At 33.5% G+C, this 11,610-nt stretch overlaps 1 protein-coding gene and 1 long non-coding RNA gene across 6 annotated transcripts in view; one reads left to right on the top strand and one right to left on the bottom strand.

Moving 5' to 3' along the window:
* Positions 1-1,009: 1,009 nt before the first annotated feature.
* Positions 1,010-11,610, bottom strand: part of IMMP1L (inner mitochondrial membrane peptidase subunit 1) — a 69,613-nt gene continuing 59,012 nt past the window's right edge. For all 5 annotated transcript variants that reach the window (XM_032282358.1, XM_032282355.1, XM_032282357.1 and 2 more), the window contains exons 6-7: positions 2,048-2,158; positions 1,010-1,176 (exon numbers count right to left, since the gene is read on the bottom strand). In XM_032282358.1, the coding sequence (XP_032138249.1) occupies positions 1,108-1,176; positions 2,048-2,158 (180 nt within the window). In that variant the 3' untranslated portion in view covers positions 1,010-1,107. The remainder of the gene's footprint in view (positions 1,177-2,047; positions 2,159-11,610) is intronic.
* Positions 2,156-4,134, top strand: LOC116554355. Its single transcript, XR_004270180.1, has 2 exons — positions 2,156-2,618; positions 2,716-4,134. It is a non-coding gene; the product is annotated as an uncharacterized LOC116554355 (long non-coding RNA).

The following is an 11,610-nucleotide window of genomic DNA, read 5'->3' as shown; positions in this document are numbered from 1 at the left end:
AAATGAAGGTTTTTTTATTTTAATTTTTATTTCTTTTTCTAAGATGGCTTCTCATGCTGTCAACCCAGCTGGAGTACAGTGCATGATCTCGGCTCACTGTAACCTCCGTCTCCTGGGTTCAAGTGATTCTCTGGCCTCAGCCTCCCGAGTAGCCAAGATTACAGGTGCCCACCACCATGCCCAGCTAAATTTTGTATTTTTAGTAGAGATGGGATTTCACCATGTTGGCCAGGCTGGTCTTGAACTCTTGACCTCAGATGATCTACCTGCCTCAGCCTCCCAAATTGCTGGGATTACAGGTGTGAGCCACTGTGCCTGGAGTAATTTTTGTTAGTAGAGATGGGGTTTCATCATGTTAGCCAGGCCTGTCTCGAACTCCTGACCTCAAACGATCTGCCCACATCAACCTCCCAAAGTGCTGGGATTACAAGACTCCGTCTCAAAAAAAAAAAAAAAAAGATACAGTTTTAATGCTTATATTTATGAAGAAGGAGCCATTGCAAAAGATACAGTTTTAATGCTTATATTTATGAAGAAGGAGCCATTGCACTGCTGCTATGATGAAATGAAATTTTATAAAGTATTACTGACTATAGTCGACTATAGATGGCATATGCCTTAAAGATGTATTTTTCTGTGTATTTAATATTCTGTATACAGTATAAATCAGAACTCATTTAAATAACTTTAAGGGATTTTACTTAATTTCAAATGAGTGGGATGAGCATGTAGCTTGGCAGCTTTTTATCAAACCTGGCATTGTTAGATGGAACTTTAGAATAGTTACTAGTCTGACTTGTAAATGTAGCTGCTAAAGTATGACGCATATTTAAGAACAGTAGCAGAACAAGAATTCAAAAGTGAGATAGTCATCCAGGTTCCTCCTCCCAAAATATTTTTGCATCATAAAATTTAGATGACTTTTGGATTACATTTTTATCCATATATATTGAACAGAACCTGCAGCATGTGGGTTGATTATTCTTTACATTTAACAATTAAAAACAACTAAGACTGAATAGCAAATAGTTTATTGGTAAGTACATGGTTTCAACAGGAGTAATAAATTCACATGAACAGAAGACAAGTCAAAAGAATAAATGCTTACTAATCATCAGAAAATCTGTGGCTATTAGGGCTGGCACGTAAAAATCCAAAATCACTCAGAGGCCAAATCTGTAAAATCAAAATGAGGTTGAAGACAATTAGTGAAAGTAATGTCACAGTATCATCATATTCCCTTTTGCTATCTGTCCCTTTTCTCTATGCCAGATAAACACTTCACCTTACTCATCAATCAAGAATAAAATTTTCTACATCAAAGACTTGAGAAAATAAACTTATATGTATATGTTTAAACTCCAAAGTTTGGAACATTGAAACATTATACATAAAATTATGTGTGTGGTGTGTGAATACATATGTATGAATATATGGTCTGTGTTTTCTTTTACTACTATCAAATAAGAGTTAACTGTACACTTTCAACCTAAGGGGTTGAAAGTATTTGAATATGGCATCCGTTTAAATGTACAGAAATCCTGTAAATTATCCAACAGCTCCATGTATTCATGTGTTTTTCTCCTTACTGCCTGTGATAAAAAGGAGGGGCCAGTCAAAACAATCTTCCCTAACAATAATAAATTCACGGTAAATCTATGACTCACAGTACTCAACTGGGGTATCCACACATTATAGGTAGTTTGAACCTAGACCATTCTTCTGTACATGCTCATTAAAATATGCCAAGGATGTGAACATGGTTTTAAAGAGTTGTACAAGAGAAAACTGAACTTTTGGAAATTCAAATTGAAGTTTTCTTAGGCTATAGCTAGAGTAGTATGGGTTTTATTATTATCTCTATAGGAGCAGGGGCAATGGGGGAATAATACTTTGCATATAGCTATTAAGGCCAACAGGTTCATAAAATGTATTCAATACAACAGTTAAGTATACTGACAGCCTGAAGATTTTCAGAGATCATTTTGAGAGAAACTTTTTTTCTAGCTCAGAAAATAAACCTTACATTTTAAGCAGAAAATGGTACCTTAAAGAAGATTCGTCCTCTTATTAGTCCATATGGAATAGGTCCATAGTACCTGGAGTCTGTAGAATTCTGTAGATTATCACCTTCTAACCAAACATGACCCATTGGCACCTAGAATTAGAGAAGAAATGCAGCCCTTAAAAAAAATAAAACCTAATTTGGGTACTATAATTTAAAAGCATGTATTCAGAGGTAGGGAGACATGTCCTAAGGTTCTCTTTTATAGAATAGATACAAATCCTAAGATTGCATGTTTGCTTTTATTCCTTTCACAATAAAATAACTTTTACTAAACAACAAAGCTTTCAACTTTTTAAAAGACCTATCTTTTTTTGTCATATGTTTCCCAAATATTAATTTGTTATACAAACCCCAAACTGAGGTTATAAGAGATCAAAACAGTGTGACAGGGTCATTAATTTAATAGACTTCAAAAGAGGTCATTAGGATGCTGACTGAAAATGTGCCCTTATGTCTCAATAACAGCATAAGCAGGGCACCACTCACTCAGCAACATCCTGGGGCCAATACCAAGGCCAGACCTATTAGAATGCTCATGATAAACTAAATGGTAATTGATTGTGACATCAATTACAAATAATCTCATCATTTTATTGGAGTGGGCTTGTCAGAATTCTAATTAAGATCCCTGTTCTGCCTTTGTACAGGCCATATCTTCAATGCATTATACTTCAATAATGACCATGAAGAACCAGAAGGACCTATTATAAAATCATCAGTTGTAAAATTAATGATGGTGACCTTCTCCTAAATGAAAAGACTATATCCTATAATGTTCTGTGTATAAACTGGTAAGTAACAAGATTTTTACTAAGTGACAATCATAAGCATATTTAGAACAGAACACACTGCTTCTTTTTTAAAAGCTGCCTGTAATATGAGACATTTGCTTATTACTATCTGTTCAATATAAACTAAAAAACTTAATTTTCCAGCAACAATCTTTAAAATTGCTTTTTAAAAGTTTTTGTTTTACAGTTTTATTATCTAAGACAGTTGAGTTACTGACCAGATCAAAATGATCTCTGTATGGGGAAGGAATTTATTTTCACTATTCTTTTGAGCAGTTTTATTTATAAACCTTATATGAAGAAAAATATCACTGCTGGGTTTAACAAGAGATAACACAACTTTTTTTAATCTCACAAATTACCTTCTTGACAAGTAAATGTATACAAGAATGTAAAATCTGCATTTCACTTACATAAGCGATTTTAAGATTCTGGAAGGTCTTATGTACAAATATTTGCCAAAAACCTTCAAATTAACTGTATTTTGATACATTTAAATGTTAAATTTATTTGTAGAAAAAGGACATAAGTTTACTGAAGGAATATCAGAAAGTATATGATTATTCACTTTATTAGTGGAACTAGTTTGTCCAAGGGCCAATAGCAAGGCCACTTCCTCGCCATCTAATAAAATAGACATATGTGCAGTGAAGCATAAGACTGCTCTAGTAGAAAAATGTGTATATCACAGTCATCAAAAAAGGAACAAAATAGTGAATTTGTAAAAGTGAAATGTAATTAACATTCTTAAGTATTACTTTGATAAAGCTATAAGGTGAACATGTTTCATGTTTAAATTTCCACAGTTTCTCTCTGAAATGTGCTTTTTCCTGAGTTCTAAAAACAGGTAATGCATATGAATAAATAAAACCATGTAGTTATGGACACCAATAAAAGAAAAATAATTCTACAAACTAATAAGGCAACATACTAACAATCTAGGTATACCTTTGTCTGACCATCCCATTGACGGTAAACCAAGACCTGTGATCTCTCTTCATGAAGCTTTCCCAAAACTAGCCTGCCCATACCAACTTGATTCTTTCCAGCACTTAACATAAAGTCAGCCTTGCTTGGGGCCCTACGTTATAACCTTTATTATTATTTTTAACCTGCTTGGCTTTTCTGTCAGTTTTTACTATTTTATACCAGAATAAACCAACAGACAGTAATGCTATGATTTTATTTTTTTGAGTGTTAATGACTTATTACATTATAGTTTGGTGCAAAAGTAACTGCAGTTTTTGCTGAAAAATACATTTAATGGCAAAAACCGCAATTACTTTTGCACCAACCAATAGATTTTTGCCAATCTGCCTGGTGAAAAATAGTATCTTTGTCTTATGAGTGAGACTGAATCTCTTTTCATGTTTAAGAGGCATTTTAAATACTAGAGAGATTAGCCCTTTGTGGTACAAGTGGCAAGTATTCCCAGTTTGTCATTTCTTTTATCAGCCTTTGCTTTCATGTCTTCTGAATTTTGAGTCTTTGTTAGAAAGGTTTCTTTTTTTACATTTAACTATTTTATTCTTTGGGAATACGTCCTGACAAATGGCTATAAGGCTTGGATGAATGTTTTTAATTTTGTAGAAAAACGACATAAGTTTACTGAAGGAATATCAGTAAATATTCCTGATTTTTGTAAATAATGACTGATTTAGTACCTTGGTAATATTTTTCAGTGCATTTATTGATTATTGGCAATGTGGAATATTACTGTGTGTTTTTTGATTGTATGTAGTATCCAGTGAATAGTCTGTCCCTACTTTAAGTCTTATCTACGTGTATTATATACACAGACAGCATTCATACATTTATCGCAAATATTTTTCCCAATCTACCTTTTGTCTTTTTATATTTATTATGTTCCACAGTTTTTAGTATTTTATACAGTATTTACTTTTATATCCATATGCTTTCTTAAAAAATGATTTTATTTATTTATAGCACCTAAACCAAAAGTGTAATTCAAATATTTGCTGGTGGTTAAATACTTGTAAATACAAATTCTTTGAAAGCACAATGATAACTGCCATTAGCTAGGTCACTTTTGTTGCAGTTACAACCCGAGTTTCTTTAAAATTAGCAATATACAATGAAGTATCATCTCTGGAGTAATTTTTTTTTTTTTTTTTGAGACAGAATCTTGCTCTGTTGCCCAGGCTGCAGTGGCATAATCTTGGCTCACTGTAACCTCTGCCTGCTGTGTTCAAGCAATTCTCCTGCCTCAGCCTCCCAAGTAGCTGGGACTACAGGCACCCCACCACCACACCCAGCTAATTTTTATATTTTAGTAGAGACAGGGTTTCACCATGTTGGCCAGGCTGGTCTTGAACTCCTGACCTCGAGCAGTCTACCCGATTCCGCCTCCCAAAGTGCTGGGATTACAGGCATGAGCCAACGCACCCGGCCATCTCAGGAGTAATATAATTAACAACTACAGAAAGGAATCTTCTAAAAGAAACCTAGAACATATCACCAGGAGCCTTTCATTTGATACTTAGCCTGTACTAAATTAGAAGTACTAAATTTGATATTTAGTCAAGGAAAAAGAAAGAGGTTCAAATATGAGACATGCTAACTCATTACCTGAAATCCATACATGTTAATGACCATGCATCCATTTACAGTAAAGGAATAATGCCTACATCTTACAGACTTCACATTTCATGTACCATACACAAATCAAAGAAACAGCTTTATCACTGATGTTACCTTTAATCTAACAAGATCTCTATAAACAAGAAAACCTCTTAAGTACAGATCTTTTAAAATCAAAGCAGTCACCTTTGCTGATCCACCTCTCTCTGTAGATTACAGGTTGAGTATCTCTTATCTGAAATGCTAGAGACCAGAAGTGTTTCAGGTTTCAGATTTAGATTTTGGAATATTTGCATATATATGAGATATCCTGGGGAAGAGACCCAAGTCTAAACACAAAATTCATTTTTCATATACACCTTATACATGTAGCCTGAAGGTAATATTATGCAAAATTTTTAATTTGTGCAAGGAACAAAGTTTTGATTATGACTCATCATGTGAAATCAGATGTGGAATTTTCCACTTGTGGCATCACACAGACGCTCAAAAAGTTTCAGATTTTGGAGCATATTGGATTTCATATTTTTGGATTAGGGATGCTCAACCCTTACACAGTCTACCAGTAAAAAAACATGTTCAAAATTACTCCTCCTTTAAAATATATGATTTTTGATATAGGGGAAAAGAGGGAATACTTTCTTTTACTTTTAAAGTCAACTTTATAGAGGTTATTTCATATACAGTAAAATTCACCTGTTTTAAGTTTTGACACAAGTTTTGAAAAATGTACACACTCATCTAACCACAACTACAATAATACAGGATATTTCTTCCATGCTGACAAGTTCCCTTCTGTCCCTTTGTAGTCAATTTCCTATTGCCAATCCTAGACCCAGTCAACTAGTGATCTGCTTTCTGTTACTGGAGACGAGTTGTGCCTGTTGCTGAATTTCATATAAATGGAATTACAAAGTACCTATTTTGTGTCTGCCTTATTTATTTCACAAGTTTTTATGATGAATCTATCTTGTATGTAAAAGTCACTCATTTTTTACTGCTGAGAAGTATTCAATTGTAAACCACAATGTTTATCTATGAACTTAGTCATGGGTTGTTTGTAGTCTGGTGCTAGTAAAAATAAAGCACGATGAACATTCACGTACAAGTCTTATTTCTTTTCAGTAAACATCTAAGGGTGGAATTTTGGGTCTGCAGTAAATCTGTGTTTAACCTTAAAGAAACTACCAAACTTTTTCAGTGATAATATTTTTACTCCCAACAACCAATGTATGACTGTGCTCTTGCTGTTCCACAACCTCTCCAGCACTTGGTATTATCAGTTTTTAAATGTTTTGCCATTCTAGCAGATGAAGGATATTAAGTTGTGGTTTTAATTTGCACTTCTCTGATGAAAGCATTTATTCCATTGTGCATACTAGTAGTATCTTTCATGAAGCATCTATTATTAAAATATTTTGGCCATTTTAAAAATGGGTTATCTTCTGATTCGTTGTATCAGTCCTTTATTTACCATGGGTACAAGTCCTTTGATGGAACTGCATATATTTTCTCCCAGTCTGCATTTTTTTAAAGATGTTTTGAAAAGCAAAAGTTTTTAAGGTTACCAAGGTCTAATTCATAATTTTTTTCCTATTGTGTTTTGTGCTTTTGGTGTCCTAAGAAATCTTTACTTGCCTCTAAATTATGAACATATTATACTATATTGTACAAGTTATATAGCTTTAGCTTTGATTAGGTATGTGATACATTTTGAGATAACTTCTGTGCAAGATGTGAAGTATTTGTTATATCTATTTTTGTTTCCTTTTTTTCTCCTTTCTACTGGATTATTTTTTGAATTCTATTTTGTTTCTTCGGTTGCCATATTCAATATAGATCTTATTCTTGAAGTTGTTACTCTAGGGTTTACAATATGCATCATTAATCGCAGTCCATCTTAAGGTATAGCTATCTTCACATACCACTTCGTGTAAGATAAGAAAGAATTTTGCAACAATATTTTTTTCATCCTTATCAGTGAATAAAGAATTCTGGATTAACAGTGTTTCCCTACCTAATACTTTAAAAATTTCATTTTATTGTCTTCTTGCTGTTTCTTATAATAGATCAGCAGAAATTCCTTGTTCTCAGTTGTATGTTTTTCTCTGGTTGTTTTTAAGATTTTCTCTGTCTACTCTGGTTTGTCTTTGTATTTATTTGGCGAGAACTTCTTTCTGTACTTCTTGGATCTTTGATTTATCATTTTGATCAAAATTGGGGAACATAAATGTATAGATCACCTTCTTTTCTACCCACTACCCTGGGGCTTCCACAGCCTTCATGTTAATCTGCTTATCCTGTCCTATGGGTTATTCATTGTTTTTCCTCCTTTCCTTCAGTTTGTATAATTTTCATTGATGTGTCTTCAAATTCCCTGATCTTTTCTTTTGTAGTTTCAAACCTACTGCTGTAAAAACCAGCAAATGTATTCTTAAGTTCTAGAAATTTCATCTGGTTCTTTCTTATACCATTTATTTCCTGAATATGTTCATCTCTAGCTCTTCAAAAATAGTTATAATTGGTGTTTTAGAGTGTTTGCTAATTCCATAATTTCTGTCATTTCTGGGTCTATTTAACTGATTTACCTGTGATTATGAGTTACATTTTCCTGCATCTTCACATATATGGTAATTTCTGATTAAACTGGACATTCAATTGCTGAGTAGATTTTGTTGTCTGTTTTTATAGAGTGTCAAATGTTGAGGGGTCTGGTTTCTGTGAAGTAGTTAATGGCAGTCACCTTATTCCTTTCAAGCCTTGTTTATAAGCCTGCTAGGTTGGGTCTCTATCTTATATTTTATTCTAAGGGCTATTCTAGCCCTACTACTAAGGCTTGATTTTTCCAGAATCTCTACTGAATGTTCTGGATATCAACAAGATCTATCCACACTGGCTGGTCAGAACACAAATGTCTCTCAGCTCTGGGTGAACTCTGGGAGTTTTTTGGCTACAGCTCCCCAGTAGTCATACATTGCTCAGTCTCTTAAGTTCCACCATAAGCAGGCACAATTTAGTATGGAGCCCAAAAGCCAAGGTAATATCTACATAGATTTCTGGAGATCTTTCTGTAGCTCTTTCCTCCATGGTAGTTGAATCCATAAATCTCAACCATTTAAGCATATCCAATCTTTACAACCCCAAACTTTGTCTCCTCAACTCAGCAAGACCACTTGTGCTTTGCTTGAATTTCTCTTCCTTGCATTGTTATCTGAAAACTGCTTTAAGACAGAAGTTGGGGCAAGTAAAGGCTTATTTCGTTGACCAGTTATTCCATCAGTGCCAGAAGCGTATGTTCAAAATTACCTAATTCAAACAATTTTTTTGTTCTTTGACACAAAATCTTGCTCTGTCACCCAGGCTGGAGTGCAGTGGTGCTATCTTGGCTTACTGTAACCGCCGCCTCCCAGATTCAAGTGATTCTCCTCCCTCAGCCCCTTGAGTAGCTGGGATTATAGGCATGCACCGCCATGCCAGGCTAATTTCTATATTTTTAGTAGAGATGGAGTTTCACCATGTTGGCCAGGCTGATCTTAAACTCCTGGCCTCAGGTGATTCGCCTGCCTCGGCCTCCCCATGTACTGGGATTACAGGCATGAGCCCCTGCACCAGGCCCTAAAATATTTTTTTAGCATACTTTGTAATTTTGTATATAAAGAAAATTATTTCAGTGATGGTTAAAATTTTTGATGTGTGAAGTGTGATTTGACATCTCCATCTTGTGTCCCCTTCAATGGAGTCTTCCCTTTCCCATCAAAATCTCTGGAAAAAGATTTGCCAAACTTAGCATGCAATTACGTACAAACAAGGAATTTCACTATGGTATTGTCTGCATCTTAAGATTAGCAATGGTATAAATGTTCCTCAGTAGGCAGAGGTTAAATAAAATATCTTTCATTTATATATTAGTAAATAGCCAGTAAAAATAAATACATAAAACTAATGAAAAGATTTCCATAAGACAACCAGTGAAAAAAATAAGTTACAGGGCAATGTGTATAAATGCAAAATATTTAAAATATATATTATATATTTCAAAATATACATTTTTATGGCCAGTGCATACTATTTAGGTAACTTAAAGTATATATATGTATACATACACAGAGTTTTATGTGTATGTGTGTCTTAAAATGCAAAATGCTTAACCTTTTCAGTGGTGTAATTTTAAAAAAGGAAACATCATCCTTTATGATGCAGCATAGGAGGAGCTTGTAGAATTTTTTTAAAAGGTGGTTTTGGGTTGGGTTTTTTTTTTTTTTTTTGGTCTTTGGTAGTCTGAAAGGAGAGTGACCTAACTTCTAATCCATATAGTAGGATATGCTTCTTTGTACAGTTCAAGTCACTTACTTGTACTACACAATTAGCAGTACTGTCATCAAATCTATAGATGACTAAAATATTAGTCTAGCCAAGAAGACATTTAAACAAACATACAGTAAAACATTTATGGTTTGGGTCTGAAACATAACACCTGACTTTTCTGGAATGAGGCAAGGGACAGAACAAACATTTCCTTTCTAACTTTAAACACAGTCATTGTCTATTACATTAACCTACTAGTTGTCTGTCAGTAAGTCGAAAATTCAAACCAGATAATAGAAAAAGAATTATATAGCAATATGATAAATATGAACAGGATAAAATGGTAGATTAACATGTATTTTTCTTTCCTTTTTTGTGCTCACAGAGAATAAAATGTGTTTTTTTTTAAAGCTATGATAACTTTACAACTAAGGCTGAAAAGCACTCTAATAAACTCATTTATATTGAATGTTTTGCAAATGGCCCAAAATGGAAATCTCTAATTCTGTCTTTGCTCATTACTTCTCATAATGAAAACTTTTAGGTTGGATTAATTTTGTACTCTTCTAAATATGCCATGCCATTTTGAATGAATGCATAAGACTGAATAATATATGAATATATGTTTTCATGAATGGCATAAACTGTTTTTACTTTTGCCCAAACCTGAATTCTCCATGTGTCTCAGATATAACTAACTTCACAGCTATTTTAAGGCATTAAAGGGACCTTTAAATCATTCTTGTTTTTCCTTTATACGTCAGAGGTTTACTTCCTAAGCTATGATAAAACCTAATCTCAGGGCTGGACAAAAGAAGCCTCTAGTTCTCAGCTCTATTTACTGAGGTCTGGTTAAGTGCCTCCTTTTTAGTACAAGCAACAAATGTAATTGCCTCATGACCTGTGAGTGTCCATTTAACAAAAGAGGCTTTTGTGAGGCAATCCACAGGTGTTACCTTTCTTGATTCAAGTGAACTATGATGAAAGAGTCCACAATATCAAATAACACATTTACTAAACTGCAATCAAATTCATTTATTTGATTAGGCAAATAACATCTAATTAAGAAAAGTTCTGGCTAAAAAATATTTGTATATTTGACCTTCAAAAGTTTCAAAAACCAGAAAATCCTAAGAACAGACTGATTTTTTAATTAACACTTTATTTGCCATACATTTTATAATTTGCAACCAGCAATGGTAGGATTTGCATTGGCCCTACCTATTGATCGTACTTCTTTAATGGTTCTTCTAAAATGACTGCAAAGAAAAGTAAACAATAGTCATTAAAGAAACAAACATAAATTATGAGGCAAGGTGAGGAACAAAGTTTTTAAATTTTTAAAAAATGATTATTTTTTCATTTTCCTGTAATGTACAGGTAAAAGCACACACATTTTATGAAATCCATCAGATCAAAGTCTTTTTTTGCTAAAAACAAATGAGAGTGATAGATCAACGATACTCTAGTCTCAAAAGTATTTCATTTTGCATACATTTCAAATATTTTGTGTCTAATGGGATAATGAGTGAGCTATAAAATGCATAATTCCCTTGACTATGAAAACAGTGTATACGATGAATGCACATTCAAAAGATGTCATTTTAGACCAAAAATTAATACTATGTTATTGTTTTTCATCTTATTATCTTACAAGAAAGCAGTATCAAGTCAAGTTACTATACCTGCTATGTGGCCAATGTATATTCTGCTTAATCATGACTTACATAACCAAAGTGTGGCCGTAGTAAGATCCTATGCACACAAACTACTAGAGATATTATTTGAAAATGAAATAATTTATTAATATTATACTAAAAAGATCTCATAAAACCCAGTTTGACT

Source organism: Sapajus apella, unplaced genomic scaffold, assembly GCF_009761245.1.
Source record: "Sapajus apella isolate SASKATOON/1434 unplaced genomic scaffold, GSC_monkey_1.0 scaffold14, whole genome shotgun sequence".
In the NCBI taxonomy this organism is placed as follows: Eukaryota; Metazoa; Chordata; class Mammalia; order Primates; family Cebidae; genus Sapajus; species Sapajus apella.
Note: the sequence above shows the minus strand (reverse complement) of the source record. Positions and strands in the feature narration are given on the sequence as shown.